This window comes from Galeopterus variegatus, unplaced genomic scaffold, assembly GCF_000696425.1.
Source record: "Galeopterus variegatus unplaced genomic scaffold, G_variegatus-3.0.2 Scaffold242, whole genome shotgun sequence".
Taxonomy (NCBI): domain Eukaryota; kingdom Metazoa; phylum Chordata; class Mammalia; order Dermoptera; family Cynocephalidae; genus Galeopterus; species Galeopterus variegatus.
The window spans coordinates 148,356-164,715 of NW_007726353.1; the positions used below are offsets into that span (position 1 = coordinate 148,356).

Below are 16,360 nucleotides of genomic sequence, written 5' to 3' on the forward strand. Positions count from 1 at the left end.
TAAATGGACCTCCAAGACTGGCTTAGATTATATGTAGATGGGTAGTAGTTTTCCAAAATAGTAAGACCAGAGGGGATAACAGCAAAGTTCAAAGCAGAGGCCTGGGTTGTGATCAAGCAGAGAGCCTGTCCCTCAAGAACATGAAGTCCATGATTAAGAAGAGTCTTGGAGTCAGGCCTGGGTTTGAATCTGGTGCTCTGTTCTGTCCTGTCTCTGACCACAGACAAGTCAGTGCATTCTTGTGAGCCTTGATTTCCTCACCAAGGTCAAAGCATTGTTATAAGGGTTTAGCCCAGAGTGTGGCACTTAATAGGCACTCAGTACATGAAACCCTCATTATTATGTGCAGATATGGACTGTGCTCTATTCAACATTGGATCTCCAGCCCCTAGCACACAGGAGGCACTCCGTAAATATTTGAAGGTATGCGTGCACCACTAGGGCTGTGAGACAAAGCTCTTGTGAACCATAATTGAGTGTGTGTCAGGATATCTCTGCATTAGGCATCTGATCATGCCTGACAATGCCATTTGGCTGACAGAGGGCTTGAGACCAAGTGAATAGGCTGAGTTCTGTTGAAATCAAAAGCCCTGGTCCTTATTGCTGGGACGAAAGCATATACTTAGGATGTTTAACCTGGAGGTGATCTGTGACAAAAGGCAGCTTTGTCCCCATTCTCATGATCCTTGAATCATGTTGTTTCTGGGTATTTGGGGATGGAGGTGTCCCATCACAAAGAGAAAGTCTTCTTGTTCAACTTACTCTCTATATGCTGTAAAACCAAAGAAACCAAAACCTTTACTTGTGTCACTGCAACTGCCTCTCTCCCCTGATACAGGAGTTTGACCCTGAAGAGTTCTACCACCTGTTAGAAGCAGCTGAGGGCCATGCCAAAGAGGGACAAGGGATTAAATGTGACATTCCCCGCTACATCGTTAGCCAACTGGGCCTCACACGGGATCCCCTGGAGGGTGAGCATGTTGCCCAGTGGCTGTAAAGAGGCCCCACCACTGAAAAGCTCTTAACAGCAGGGAAGCCACTTGAAGAAGCGACTTAGCTTGGACATGGACACAACAAGGCATCAAGGGCCTCAGGACAATAGGAGGCCCCAGTGATCTCTCATGAAACAGTCTTTCTTTTGCAATTGCTGTTGACATCTGCCTGATATATCTGAACCTAGATTGCCTTGGTCCCAGCTGGGTTGGATTAAAGTCTCAGATCAAAAGAGGTCAACAACAAAGGACCACAATCGCATTTTCAAAAATGGTCACCTCCTCTGCATACTTGCCTCTCCTGCTGGCCACCTTACAGATCTTCCTGTGTCTTGGTGAGGTGGTCCAACTCAGGGCTTCAGAGGATATCTCCACTTTCTGGGCTTCATGCTAAGCCCTGCATGAACCATGGGCTTCCAAGGCACTAGTCTGTATTTGTCCTGCTCCTGCCTTCTTTGCTTCCCAGCCCCCTTCAGCAAAGCAGAGTCTTGGCCAGGAGGATGGGGACTGGTAGCCCAGCTCTAGGCCCTGTTTTCCAGGAAATGTCCCAAGTTTGAGAGAAGCTTTTATAGAATTTGTCCATCCTTATGAATGGCACTGGACTACTAGAAATAAGGGTAGCAGTAGTGTTTGGCTTGTTTCCTGATCCAAAAGCTGTGACTACACTGAGGATAGAGCCACAGCACTGGATTTGCATCCCAGGCTGATGCAAAAGCATTAATGCCTACCCTACATGTACCTACTGTGTGATCTGAGGATACCACTGGGATGTCTGCCATTGCCATGCACACTTTCCTCTTATGTCCTTGCTTTATTTCTAGAAATGGCCCAGTTGAGCAGCTATGACAGCCCTGATACTCCAGAGACAGATGATTCAGTTGAGGTAAAGACCCCCAAGCTCCTGACCCAATCCTGGAGCATGGGCCCTATGAAGCAAAGGGCTATGAATCCTCTTAAAGAATATCTGAAGGCGGATGAGGGAGTGGGTGGCTGCAAACACTGTCTGAGGAGTCATTCAGCTCCTGGCGAAGAATGGGCAGGAAGCTGCAGCAGGGCCAAGAGCTAAGCTAACGCTCAGGCCACAGCTTCCCCAGGCATATGGGCTCTGAGAAGCATGCTTGCCTCCTGTCTTTTCCCCTGTCTTCCAGGGCCGTGGGGCATCTCTGCCATCTAAAAAGACACCCTCTGAGGAGGACTTTGAAACCATTAAGCTCATCAGCAATGGCGCCTATGGGTAAAGGCAGGGGTCAGGGTGTGGCTGGGACCAGTCAGCCTTTGGAAGTGCATGATGCCCAAGCTTCTGGGAAGCAGATGCCTCAGGGTAGACCCTCTCCCTCCCAGAAGCTTCCTGGAGAGGCAAGGGTTCAGTTCCCTCTGACATCTGGCATTGTTCCTTTCCCAAGCAAGATTCCCACCCCTCCTGGTAGTTCTCCTCTCTCTGAGCTCTGGGAAAAGTCTAAGCTGTGTCCTCGGGATTTTGTCCATCAGGAAATTTAAGAGATCTATGGCCAGGGGCCCAAGAGTTTCTTAGAAATATGCACAACCCTGCTGCCATGTTCTGTGTGTTTATAAGATGTGAGAGGAGGCAGTTTGGGTCGGGGAGAACACAGCTCAGGTGCTGAGGGCCCATGGGGGTTGGGCTGGGCTGTGTTTCCCAGGGCTGTATTTCTGGTGCGGCATAAGTCCACCCGGCAGCGCTTTGCCATGAAGAAGATCAACAAACAGAACCTGATCCTACGGAACCAAATCCAGCAGGCCTTCGTGGAGCGTGACATACTGACTTTCGCTGAGAACCCCTTTGTGGTCAGCATGTTCTGTTCCTTTGAGACCAAGCGTCACTTGTGCATGGTGATGGAGTATGTTGAAGGTAATGAAGGTTCTGGGGAAAAGGTGGCCTGGTGTGGAGACCAAGGCACAGTTTGAGACTTAGCCCTAAACAGGGACGAGCAGCTTTGTACAGGGGAGAAGTTTCAGGGCCTAGCTTCCAAAGCCCTCTTTGGCATTGGTTTCTGCCTCAGGATCTCTGTCCACGGTAAGCACAAAGCTCCCTGCCTCTACCATGAGGCTGCCCATGTCAGGTACAGTGAGAGGTACTCTGGGACAGGATGCAGCAGCCCAGCAGCTATAGAATCCTGTACCCCAAAGCCTGCACATCTTCTATTGCTGGCATCAGACAGGAACAAAGGAGGTAGCAGAGCTGCAAAAGCCCAGGGTATGGTGCTGGGAGGATTGCATCTGGGCCTTTAGAAGAAAGGATAGCCACTGCCCTGGCTGATGGCTTATGAAGGGGACACCCCTTAAACCCACTCAAAATGCTCCAGGAGTGGAATAGAAGAGCAGTGCAGGCATAGCTCTGGCGAGGGATGTCAGCCTTGCCAGCGGTCCTTCCTCTCTCCTCACTATGTATACAGCTTCCAAAGATATCTTTCCTAAGTCTTGAAGGTGAAGCTGAACAAAACCCCCCTTTTAATTTAATGAATGCATGCTGGAGTTTAGAATGTTACTTTACTAAGAAATTAAAGGACAGCCAGTAGGAAGGAAATAAATTAACAAATGCTGAAGCCCTAGCCAGATGTGTTTACAGTACACATACAGTATTCCCATCCAAGATAGCTTAGTCCTAGCCCAATAAGTCAACTTTCAGGCATAGAGGCCTGGGTTCCTTCCCTCTCTAGCCTGAACAATAGCCTTGACAGCTAGTGGCAGATTTATCTTACTTTCCACTCTTCTCCACACCTGGTCTCCCACACATGACAGCAGCAGAGGGGATGGAATCACTGTCTCCAGCACCAGAGTATTTCGTGAGGCTGTCTCCTCTGGGACCATATAGACTACAAGCCTGAGAACTGGCTCCCTCCCTCATGGTGGCCTGGGCTTGTTGCAGGGGGAGACTGTGCAACCCTGCTGAAGAACATTGGGGCCCTGCCTGTGGACATGGCGCGTCTGTACTTTGCGGAAACTGTGCTGGCCCTGGAGTACTTACACAACTATGGCATCGTTCACCGTGACCTCAAGCCTGACAAGTATGTCCAGGGTCCCCCTCCTGTGTTTCTAGATAAATGGAGGCAAACACAGCATGTTTGAATCTATCCCAGAATGGCTGCCAGAAAACAATGCTCATGTGAATGTCCATCTAGGCCTAATACTCTACCCTGACCACCCCAGATACAAAGATTATTGCCACAAGTCTGGCAGGAGCATCATAAGGCTTCAGTAACATTAATGAGTCACTGAGTAGCTCCACTGAAGAAACGAAGCAAGAATGAAAGAAGCAGCACATCTAGTATATGGCTGAACAAGTGTCCTGACATTTACTGACACCTACTCTGTGCCAAGCACTATATTCTGGGTTTTGAATATAGTCCCTTAAATAAGGCATATAGAACTTAAGTCTAGTGTAGGAGACAGAAATATATGTGTATAAGCTACTACTTGGAGAGCATTAGGTTGAAAAAGGTGGAAGGAAGTGCAAAGGCACATAGGTGTGAGAGAAGGTGACCCGTTCCGGAACTACAAGTAGTACAGTATGGCTACAGGTAAGATTAGTCATTCGGAGAGTAGTAAGAGACAAGTCTAGAGAGAGAGGCAAGGACTGGATCATCAAGCGTCCTTTCGTTAAGTTTGGGTTTTATTTTTTATTATTTATTTATTTTATTTTGGCAATATATATAAAACATAAGATTTGCTATTTTAACCATTTTTAACCATACAGTTCCATGGAATTAATTACATTCACAATGCTGTGACCATGACCTCTATCTATTTAAGTTTGGGTTTTATTTAAAGGGTCCTAGAGAGTCTTCAAAGGGCCTGTTAACCAAAGGTATGAGAGAATGACATGCTCAGATTTTGGTTTAGGTTTAGAAAGATCACTCTGTCAGTGGAAAGAGATGGTTAGACTACTGCAGTAGACCAGGCCAAGGACGACAATGTCTGTGCCAGAACAGAGAGGAGGGAGAAGAGAGGGGACAGTGGAGGGAAGTAGAAAGGAACAGATAAGGTTGGGTTGGGAGTGGAAAGGGAAGCAAAGGAGCAGAAGAAGGCTGGGATATCTTCCAGATTTCTAGCTGGGGGCTGGTGCAGGATGCTAAGCCTCTGTGGTAGAAAGTAGCTTTGACATTAGACAAACCTGAGTTCAGTGGCCACTCTTCTGCCTGTTAACTCTGTGAGTTTGAGTTTGTTAATTAAATTCCTCTGAGCCTGTGTTCCTCCTCTCTAAAACGGGGATAATAATACCTACCTTTGTTGTGTTAGCTACTCTAGAAAACCTTTCAAGGGCCAGAATATTTTTAAAGCATTTATTACAGAGCCTAGTAGATAACTGAAATTATTGTTTTTCTCTGAGAAGAGGAACCCGTTGGGAGGTATGACTTTGTTTTGGACAGGCTGAGTTTGTGGTGCTTGTAAGGCATCTGGGCAGCTGGGTAGGCATGGATCTCATGAAAGATGTCAGGGCCAGAGATACTGAGTCAGGAGTCATGGCAGGGTGAAGCCTTTGACACAAAATGAAATGGCTCAGGCAGAGCAAGTAAAGGGATCTTATTCCTAGTTTTTCCCAACCAACCCTCCTTCTAAGGCCAGCCATGGACAAGGAGCAAGATTATTTGAGCCACCCAAGTGAGGAGAGCGGACTAAGAGTAGCAAGAGCAACAGCTTTAGGATGAGGCTGATCTCAACTCTGTAGAAGAAAGTCTGTTCCTCAACTGACACCTGCCCCCAGTATAGAATACATTTAGAGCACTAAATAGAAATGGGGTTATGGGAATAGGCAAAAGGCAGGTTAGTTGCTTACGCAGAATACAGTACCCACAAAGCCAGAGTTATTTGCTTTTTCTCAGCTGCCTGTCTCCCTCTTATGTCCCACAGTAACCCTGGAGAAGGCTGAGTGGGAAAATTGGCACATACTAAAATCAGCACTGTTGGAAAGCCAGGAGATAACTCCATAATTTTGTTTCTCTGTTCTCCCAGCCTCCTGATTACGTCCATGGGGCATATCAAGCTCACTGACTTTGGACTTTCTAAAATTGGCCTCATGAGTCTGACAACAAACTTGTACGAGGGCCACATTGAAAAGGATGCTCGGGAGTTCCTGGACAAGCAGGTAAGGAAGGATAGTTGAGACCCTGGGGGTTGAATTCCAAGCCTCAACATAAGGTCTTGGGGTCACATGCTTGCCCTGTAGCTGGATATGAAGATTGAGAATTCCTGTCTTTTCTGCCTTTTGGTTCTAGGGAAGCATTGAGATAGGTTGCATATTTAGATGAAATCCAAAGTCATCTTCCTTCTTAGAGTTTGGAGAAAATAGGTCACATAACTGTTAACACTCACAGAGTTTCACGTGAGATCCATATTGAACCTCCCAGTCTTAGTCAAGAGCAAAGCTCTCCTGGGTCCTGTTGTTCTTAGAGCACAGTTCCAGACTTCCACTGGGCTGTAGCCCATTTTCTTGAGAGTAGCCTGTGGATGTTTCCTGAATTGACATTTCAGGTTGTGAATATTTACAAATCCTGGTAGTAGTCGCGTGACTAGTAGGGTCTGGTCTTTGCGAGGCTTGAGGGCAGACACAAATTGTGGGACCAGATGCCAGAAGGGGGTTTATGGGCTCAGGGTTGATGGTTCCTGACTAGAATTAGACATTTTGGTTAATTAGAAAATACATAAACTCACCAAACTAGTAGTTCCAACTCTGGGTCCCTGGTGCTCTTCTTGATCTCATTCATTAAATAAGGTGAGCCAAATCTTCATTTAGAGACTTTTCTGCTCTAGAGGTGGGAACATCCTCACCCCTCCATCCATCATGCCAGTGAGGTGCCTCAGGATGCTGAGTCAGCCTTGCTTCTCTGTACCCAGGTATGCGGGACCCCAGAGTACATTGCACCTGAGGTGATCCTGCGTCAGGGCTATGGGAAGCCAGTGGACTGGTGGGCCATGGGCATAATCCTGTATGAGTTCCTGGTGGGTTGCGTCCCTTTCTTTGGAGACACTCCAGAGGAGCTCTTTGGACAAGTGATCAGTGGTAGGTACTATCACCCAGGCCCAATGGGGAGATAGAGTCTGAATCCATACATGTGGTTTACGCATGCACCTGTGAAGCCAATGAGTTCTTGTTTCTTACGGGTGTGCGTGTATCTGTGTGTCTGCATGCATACACACATGCACACGCACTCTGTGTCCCCTGGAGCTTGTTCTATTTGTGTTCATGTATCTCCCTATGTACATGGGTGTTCATGTGTTGTGTATGTGCACATCCCGTGAGTGTGCGCGTGTCTGGAGAATAAAGGCAAGGTGAGCTGGAACTTCAGGACAGGGGAAGTCACTGTTTTGCAATGCCCACCCTGGATCAAAGAGCAAGCCACGGTCAAAGGTGTGAGACCTCCTAGGAGGGGAAGGACCTATAGACTTTAAGGAACTGGGATCCCAGGCAAGGTTTTCGGGGGCTCTGGGCTGGGCCCTTTATGCCTCCCTTCCTTATATTATGCTGAAGCCCTCCTCTCCATCTCCCTACTCTATCCACAAATTCTCCTTTTCCCTCTCACCCCTGATGACTTCAGATGAAATTGTGTGGCCTGAGGGTGATGATGCACTGCCTCCAGACGCCCAGGACCTCACCTCCAAACTGCTCCACCAGAACCCTCTGGAGAGACTGGGTACAGGTAGGACAGGCCCCACTAATCTTTCCCACCACTTGTAAAAGGGGGAAGGGAGGCTGAGTGCATGAACCCTGGAGGATCAGGCTCCAGGTGTGGACAGTCCCTCTGGATCCTGAAACTCTGCCCTGCTCCCTGTAGGCAGAGAAGGAAAGGTGCTTGAGCTGAGGCCTCCAGGCCTAGCTTCATGAGGTCTGGCTTCTCACTTGGCTTGCTGACCTGGACTCCACACAACTCATCCCACCCCCTTGCCATGCCCTCCCTGTCTACAGGCAGTGCCTATGAGGTGAAGCAGCACCCATTCTTTATGGGTCTGGACTGGACAGGACTTCTTCGCCAGAAGGCTGAATTTATTCCTCAACTGGAGTCGGAAGATGATACCAGCTACTTTGACAGTAAGGTCACAGTAGGGTGGGGTCCTCCCTGTTCGCTCAGAAACACTTGTGCACCCTGAACTTGGCATTGGGAGCAACTTTTCAGGGCCCTGCTGAGGTCTGATAGGGTCTAAAGGAGACTCGTGTGTGTCTGGCCCAGCCCGCTCAGAGCGATACCACCATGTGGACTCGGAGGACGAGGAGGAAGTGAGCGAGGATGGCTACCTTGAGATCCGGCAGTTCTCTTCCTGCTCTCCAAGGTTCAGCAAGGTGCGGTGGCAGAGGCCCAGCCTGGGCAGGACAGGCTGGAGGTCGGGGGGAATACGACCCGTCAAGGGACACACTGGGGCAGGCTCAGGGAGTTGGTGGTAGGGCCACCTCTAGGAAAAGGGGAGCAGAGGGCTGGGGCTGCATACAGCTGGTGCTTCCAGAACCACTGCAGTTGCTGGCAGAGATAGCAAACTGAGGCCAGGTCACACCAGCAGAGTAACTGCTTCCCCAAGTATTAAACTGGGATGTGCGGGGAGGGAAGGAGAGGACTGGTTCAAGTTTCTGGATTTCAGACATCAGAGCCCGTCCCCAGCACATCCCTGTGCCCACAGGTGTACAGTAGCATGGAGCGGCTCTCACTGCTTGAGGAGCGTCAGACACCGCACTCCACCAAGCGCAGCCTCAGTGAGGAGAAGGACCGCTCCGATGGCCTGCCAGGGCTGAAGGGCCGAGACCGGAGCTGGGTCATTGGCTCCCCTGAGATGTGAGCACCTAGAGCTCACCCAGGGTTGGCAGTACAGCCATCTCTCAGTTGTCACAGATCTTGGGAAAGACTGATGGTGGGAAGGAGTTCTGGTGGCAGTGAGGGAGCATGAACAAGGGCAGCTCCTGGAGGAATGTCTGAGAGAAACATTGTGTTGCTATAACCCTTGTGTAGCCCTAGGAAAGCCTGGGCGGGAGGAGGGCGACTGCCTGGGCCATCTCACCCCAGGCCTTGTGTCTCACAGATTGCGGAAGCGGCTGTCAGTGTCTGAGTCATCCCACACAGAGAGTGACTCCAGCCCTCCAATGACAGTGCGACGCCGTTGCTCAGGCCTCCTAGATATGCCTCGATTCCCTGAGGGCCCTGAGGAGACCAGCAGCATGCCCAGGAGGCAGCAGCAGGAGGGTATATGGCTCCTGACACCCTCATCTGGAGAGGGGGTGTCTGGTCCTGTCCCAGAGCGGCCAGTGGAGCAGCGGCTGAAGCTGTATGAGGAACCTGTTGGCCAGAGTGGTGGTTCCAGTCCAGGTGTGGCCCAGTGGGTGACCAAAGGGCCTAGTTCAGGGGATTCTGCAGGGCGGAGGCTCGGCTGCATCACAGTCTGATTGCTCACTTGGGCCCACAGCCATGGAGACCCAAGGCCATGGGACCCCACAGCTGGCCGAGGGAGCTGCAGCCAAGGCCATCAGCGACCTGGCTGTGCGTAGGGCCCGCCACCGGCTGCTCTCTGGGGACTCTATAGAGAAACGCACTGCTCGCCCTGTCAACAAAGTGATCAAGTCCGCCTCAGCCACAGCCCTCTCCCTCCTCATTCCTGCGGGTGAGGCCCCCAGGGAGCTGCGAAAAAACTGACAGGAAGGGCCTTGGAATCTGTGGGACTGTGGCTGGGGTCTGCATGTGGCATGTGTGTGTGTGTGTGTACACATGTTGAGGAGCAGGTATCTGACAGACTGTGTGTCCCTCTGTTATGAAGCTGGAGGTCTCTGAAGGTGTGCCTTGGCATCTGGAGTTGTGTGTGTGTGTGTGCGTGCGTGTGTGTGCTCACATGTGCGCACCAAAAGGCAGGCTAGCACCAAGTAACGATTGCAGATTTGAAACAGAGAGCCGATAGTCAAATACTGGCTCCATTATTAAATGGCTCTTGACCTTGAGAAAGTTGCTTAACTCCTCTAACCCTCAAGTTCCTCATCAAGAAATGTAAATATTAATAGTGGCTAGCTCATAGGATAATTGTGACATTTGAATATGTATGATGAAGAGCTTCTGTGTCCCTGATATATATGTAAATGTTTGCTGCCACTCCCGTGTCTCTCTCTCTCTCTCTCTCTCTCTCTCTCTCTCTCTCTCTCTCTCTCTCTCTCTCTCTCTCTCTCTCTCACACACACACACACACACTCTCTCTCTCTCTCTCTCTCTCTCTCTCTCTCTCTCTCTCTTTGGGGGTCTGGGAGGGTCTGGGCACATGAGAGGGCTGTACAGGTCAGGGGCGGTAGGGAAGATGCACCTGGGCTCAGGCTTTGTCTGTGCCAGGGCCCTCTGACGCACTAAATCCTGACATTTCCCCCTACAGAACACCACACCTGCTCTCCATTGGCCAGCCCAATGTCCCCACATTCCCAGTCGTCCAACCCGTCATCCAGGGACTCTTCCCCAAGCAGGGACTTCTTGCCAGCCCTCGGCAGCTTGAGGCCTCCCATCATCATCCACCGAGCTGGCAAGAAGTATGGCTTCACCCTGCGGGCCATTCGCGTCTACATGGGTGACTCAGATGTCTACACTGTGCACCACATGGTGTGGGTATGTCTGGCCACCCAGACCTTTTGTTTCCCATCTTCATCACTCTTCCACTTTTCCCTTCATGGAGCCTGGCTGTCCCTGCCCACACTACCCTCAGGGGTCAAAGGGGGGTGGTAAAGGGGGTCACAGCTTAATGAGCAGAATCAGGTCCCGTGATTCATGCTCAGGCCCCAGACTGAGGACTGTTCTCTTCCTGGTGTAGCACGTGGAGGATGGAGGTCCTGCCAGTGAGGCAGGGCTTCGTCAGGGAGACCTCATCACCCATGTGAACGGAGAACCTGTGCATGGGCTGGTGCACACGGAGGTGGTGGAGCTGATCCTGAAGGTTAGTGCTGGGGATGCTGTCTGCTGTGGTTCCTGAATGACCCCAGCCTCATGAGTCTGTGACTGGCCACAGAGAAGTGGGTGAATTGGGCGCATACACACCTGACATTGAGGACTTATATAGGTATACACAGAACTTGGGTATGGCATAGCAGAGGGTTTTCTCTAGAAGGCAGCTCCCTCACTGACCAAGGCCCAGGGAGGTAGGATGGGAGAACAGGACAGGTGAGCCTCTTCTCTATCTTCCCACCCCCAAATCACTCTGGAGCTACAATGGGAGCCATTTCCTAATCTGTGAAGAGGGAAGACAGGTCTCTGGTTCAGACATGTTGGTGCAGGGGCAAAAGCTGGAGCTGTAGTACAGCCATGCTCAGGATAGGGGCAAGGGCAAGAATACAGCCACCACCTTAGCCTAGGCCTCATGCTCTGCTCCCCAGAGTGGAAACAAGGTGTCTATTTCAACAACTCCTCTGGAGAATACATCCATTAAAGTGGGTCCAGCTCGGAAGGGCAGCTACAAGGCCAAGATGGCCCGAAGAAGCAAGCGGAGCCGGGGCAAGGATGGGCAAGAAAGGTGAGCTGGGATTAGTCCAGAAGATCTCTGAGCCACGTAGGTGCTAGTATGTGCTGGGTACCTTGTCCCTGGGCCTAGCATGTGCTCTGCCCTATGCACCAACTCAGCCGTTGACCCTTTTCTCTGCAGCAGAAAAAGGAGCTCCCTGTTCCGGAAGATCACAAAGCAGGCATCCCTGCTCCACACCAGCCGCAGCCTTTCTTCCCTTAACCGCTCCTTGTCATCAGGGGAGAGTGGGCCAGGCTCTCCCACACACAGCCACAGCCTTTCTCCCCGATCTCCCACTCAGGGCTACCGGGTGACCCCCGATGCTGTGCATTCAGGTATGAAGGACTCCCTGCATATCAGAGATAACCCCTGGGAAATAGCAAAGTGCCTGAGCCCTCTGTGCTTCTCACAAGGTCCCACTCTAAATCTTTTATTCAGCCCACCCACCTGAAGGATCTAGCAGTCTTAGAAAGGAATTGATGGGGGAAGGGGGTCTGGGCTCTGGTCCACTGTTGGGGTATTCTGGACAATCCTGGGACATTTCAGGGCTAAGTCCTGCCTTGCCCCTCAGTCACTTCTAACAGCTAATACCTCTCTGCCTTTGTCTATTTGTCTGTTTGTCTGTACAAAGTGGGGGGAAACTCATCACAGAGCAGCTCCCCCAGCTCCAGTGTGCCCAGTTCCCCTGCAAGCTCTGGGCACACACGGCCCAGCTCTCTACATGGTCTGGCACCCAAGCTCCAGCGTCAGTACCGCTCTCCACGGCGCAAGTCAGCAGGCAGCATCCCACTGTCACCACTGGCCCATACCCCTTCACCACCACCACCGGCAGCTTCACCTCAGCGTTCCCCATCGCCCCTCTCTGGCCACGGAACCCAGGCCTTTCCCACCAAGTTTCACTTGTCGCCTCCCCTAGGCAGGCAACTCTCACGACCCAAGAGTGCAGAGCCACCCCGCTCACCACTACTTAAAAGAGTACAGTCAGCTGAGAAACTGGCGGCTGCACTTGCTGCTTCGGAAAAGAAGCTAGCCCCTTCTCGCAAGCATAGCCTTGACCTGCCTCACTCTGAGCTAAAGAAGGAACTACCACCTAGGGAAGTCAGCCCTCTGGAGGTAGTTGGGACCAGGGGTGTGTTATCTGGGAAGGGGGCACTGCCAGGGAAGGGGGTGCTGCAGCCTGCTTCATCATGGGCCCTAGGTACACTCCGGCAGGACCGAGCTGAACGACGAGAGTCACTGCAGAAGCAAGAAGCTATCCGGGAGGTAGACTCCTCAGAGGATGACACCGATGAGGGGGCTGAGAACAGCCAGGGTGTACGGGAGCCAGGCTTGGCACGTAAGCCAGAAATGAGCCAGAATCCACCCTCCAGAGGAGCAGGAGAGGGTGGGGGAGAAGATACCTTCTTGCCCAAAGACCCCAGGAGCCAAGGCCCAGTGGCCCTGGGCCTATTGACAGAGATCACCCTGGGACCTCCCAAAATAGACGGTCCTGGTGTCCCCCAGAAGAAGCTTGGGAGCCCACAAGCTTTTGAGGAGGCTGTTAGCTCCTCTTCACCTGCCCCTAGCTTGGGTAGGTCTGGACCCACAGACCCCACCGCCCCTGAAGGCTGCTGGAAGACCCAGCACCTCCACACCCAGGCACTGACAGCACTTTGTCCCGGCTCTTCAGGACTCATACCCCCCAGTTGCTCTGCTGCTGCCTCCACCTCGGGGAAGCCAGGCACATGGTCCTGGAAATTCCTTATTGAGGGTCCGGACAGAGCATCCCCAAGCAGAAAGGCAACAAAGGCAGGTGGGCTAGCTAACCCCCAGGATTTGGAAACCACAACTCCAGCCTACTCTAAGAACCTGTCTCCCAGGCAGGAGGGAAAATATTGGCAATCCAGTGCCCCTGGGCTGGCCCATCCACCTTGTGAGGTTTCCAGCCAAAGCTGGCTATGGGAGCCTGAACATGCACAAGTAGAGAAAGAGGAGACATCCCTGAGCATCACCGAAGTGCCGGATGCCTCAGGTGACAGAAGACAGGATCTTGCATACAGAGGCTGCTCGCTAACCCAGGAGCCCTGCCTGCTCTGGAGGGGCCGAGAACCAGGGGGCCATCAAAAGCATCAGGACTTGGCATTGGCACCAGACGAGCTTTTAAAGCAAGCATAGTAGTCATTTGCCATTTTTTGCACTCAAACCTGTGTAATACACGCTCCTGGAAACCGTCTTTATGTCTTTTGCTTGCTTCTTTTCTGCAGTTAATACACATGTAACTCTGGGTCCTGTGCTGCTTCTGGGAATATAGTGGTGAATAAGACAGTTTTCATCCTCAGGAAAGGGGTGCCTAACCCAGTTTGACTTTTCAGAGACTGATATCTCAGCTCAAACATGAAGAGTATGTGATAGGTAGTTTGCTAGATACGGAAGTGTTGGGGTCAGCTCAAGCATGTCCAGGCAAAGCACAGCATATACAATATTCTGGTATATTCAAGGAACCAAAAATAATTCAAAGTGGAAATAGATCTGTCAAGTTAGGCAAGACCATATCTAATGGTCTTCCAGGAGTTTAGACTTAGGTGATGGGGAACCAGAGAAGGCCATGTGGGGACTAATATTCCTATTTTATAGATGAGGGCACTTAGGCTTTTATGCCCAAAGTCATACAGCTTGGGCAGAGCTGGGATTAGAACCTAGGTCTCGACTAGAACTCACATTTATCACCTAACTTGAAGTGCCTCTTAGCCAAGAAATGAGGAGAAGAGGTGGGAGGAGGTAAAGAGTTTAATTTTTGTGTACTTAATTTGAACTACTTGTGGGACACCCAGAAGGTAACTGGATGCGTGGGTCTGGACTCAGGAGGGAAATCTAGACTAGACAGAAATGAGAGCCATCAAAGTATCAACAGTGATATATTCGGGAATACTAACATATAAGGCAAAGAAAGAAGACTTAGAAGAAGCAGACAGAAGAGTCATAAAATCCAAGAGGAAAGAGCTTTAAAGTGGAGGGAGAAGTTACTTGATAAAATGCTATAACACCAAGGTGAAGGGTTCAGATGCCCATACCAGTCAACTGCCCAAAAAAAGAAAAAGAAAGAAATGGAAAAAAAATTCTGAGATCAGGTGAGATGAAACGAGAAAGTTGTCTATTGTGTTTAGTAATAAGACCTTAGAGTTGGTGGCCAGGGAGCCTCCCTGGTTATTGTCAGGTAGGCCTCAGCACAGGAGGTGGACATTGCTGTGTGCAGCCCTCAATGAGTAAAACTGCACTTGGTGATGGGTAGTGTAGAAGGGAGGGGGAGGACATAAGTGGGACCAGGATGATGGAGGAGTCAAGAGGTGGTATCCACAGGATAGGAAGTGGGGCTTGGTGGAGTGCCTCCATAGTGATACAGGACATGCCAAACTTCTTGCACTGACTGTTGTGTTGATTGTCCCACAATCCGATGCCTAGGTCTGAAGGGGAGAATTCAAAAGGTCTGGAGACAGGAAGATGCCTCCGGGCCACTGGCTGGGTGCCTCATGCACCCCCACAGCTCTTTGTTGCCCTGCGTAGGGAAGGCTTTGGCCACCAGAGGGCACACTTTGCCATGGTGACAGAACCCACCTTCAGGGACATCTGGCCCTCAGCCTTCCAGTCCTCTCTTGATTTTACTTCCTCCTTCCTTCAGTTATTCATTGACAGCAGACTCTGGGCTGTCTACACTGGGCATCAGAAAGACAGGTCACAGGTCATTGCCTGGAGGATTGCAGAGGGATGGCTAAGGGGGTAAGTGCCTCCTGTATGTCAGGATCTGGTCAGAAGCACCATACCATAGGTGAAGGGGGATGGGGGCAAAACATCTTGCAGTGTTTCATGGGAACTGCCCTCCCAGGGGTTTGGGAATGGGGTTGGGAGGAGTGAACACAGAGATGCTGGGCATCGTTTAACGCACAGTGCAAGCCCCACATGCCAGTGATGCTGTCCTTGAGAAACACTTGGATTATCCTGAGGGGAGTGAGTTTCTGAAAAGTAGCTTCAGGAGAGTGATATCATCAGACTTATGTTTTAGGAAGATCACTGGCTGCAGTGTAGAGACTTGAGTGGAGCAAGCAGACCAGAAAGAGAATGGAATACTGGCCTGTTATGGTGGTCAGAACTAGGACACCAACAGTGAGGAGGTAACCCCACTCGGGAAGGAAGGAGGGAAAGTGTGGGAAGCTGGACACAGGTTTAGGAGCTGTCAGGAAACAGATGGTAATGAAAGCCATAGGAGATGAGGACTATCCAGGGAACGTGCAGACTGAGAATGGAAGAAGGCCCAAGACACTGGGGTTAGCTGAGGGGACAGAGCCATGAAGAGAAATTGAATCAGGGAAAAGCCAGGCCATTCAAAGAATTTTGTAATCTGCCCTAAAGGCAACTGAAAGTTATTTAATGTTTTACACAGGTTCAGATTTGTATTGTGAAATGATGACTCATTGCTATAATGAGAATGGATTTGTGGGGGGCAAGAACGGAAGAAGAGAGCCCTTCTGGTATTAAGGCTAACGATGGTAATGAAGCAGTGAAATGAGAAGTGATGATTTGACTGATATTTAGAAGGTAAAATTAATATGCATTGATGAAGGGTTTTATGTAGATGTGAAGCAGAGGGCTATCAAGGATGACGACTACACTTCTGACATACATAACCAGATAAATTATATTTCCATTTGCTGAAATATAAACCAAAGAGAACCAGGGCTGGGTGGTGACCCTGCATTCAGTGCTGCACTCAATATGCTGACTGTGAAGTATCTTCCAACAGAGTTCTAGGCAGGAGAAACAAATGTAACTGGCCTACAAATGGTAAATGGATTCATAGATGTGGATGCAACTGCTAGGTAAAAAGGCATAGTGGGAAGGCTGGAGGAGTCCAGGAGACTTAAAAGGAACAGAGAAGT

The 16,360-nt window shown here is 50.5% G+C and overlaps 1 protein-coding gene across 3 annotated transcripts in view; it reads left to right on the forward strand.

Annotated features, from left to right (window-relative positions):
* MAST2 (microtubule associated serine/threonine kinase 2) overlaps window positions 1-13,662 on the forward strand; it is a 135,113-nt gene extending 121,451 nt beyond the window's left edge. For 2 of the 3 annotated variants that reach the window (XM_008566433.1, XM_008566434.1), the window contains 18 exons: window positions 839-971; window positions 1,814-1,875; window positions 2,141-2,226; window positions 2,651-2,859; window positions 3,877-4,015; window positions 5,961-6,093; window positions 6,843-7,008; window positions 7,544-7,645; window positions 7,912-8,034; window positions 8,174-8,283; window positions 8,616-8,767; window positions 9,012-9,295; window positions 9,393-9,587; window positions 10,338-10,564; window positions 10,767-10,889; window positions 11,326-11,462; window positions 11,592-11,785; window positions 12,082-13,662. In XM_008566433.1, the coding sequence (XP_008564655.1) occupies window positions 839-971; window positions 1,814-1,875; window positions 2,141-2,226; window positions 2,651-2,859; window positions 3,877-4,015; window positions 5,961-6,093; window positions 6,843-7,008; window positions 7,544-7,645; window positions 7,912-8,034; window positions 8,174-8,283; window positions 8,616-8,767; window positions 9,012-9,295; window positions 9,393-9,587; window positions 10,338-10,564; window positions 10,767-10,889; window positions 11,326-11,462; window positions 11,592-11,785; window positions 12,082-13,604 (4,098 nt within the window). In that variant the 3' untranslated portion in view covers window positions 13,605-13,662. The remainder of the gene's footprint in view (window positions 1-838; window positions 972-1,813; window positions 1,876-2,140; window positions 2,227-2,650; window positions 2,860-3,876; window positions 4,016-5,960; window positions 6,094-6,842; window positions 7,009-7,543; window positions 7,646-7,911; window positions 8,035-8,173; window positions 8,284-8,615; window positions 8,768-9,011; window positions 9,296-9,392; window positions 9,588-10,337; window positions 10,565-10,766; window positions 10,890-11,325; window positions 11,463-11,591; window positions 11,786-12,081) is intronic. The other variant, XM_008566435.1, reaches the window with a different exon arrangement.
* The last annotated feature ends 2,698 nt before the right edge of the window (window positions 13,663-16,360 follow it).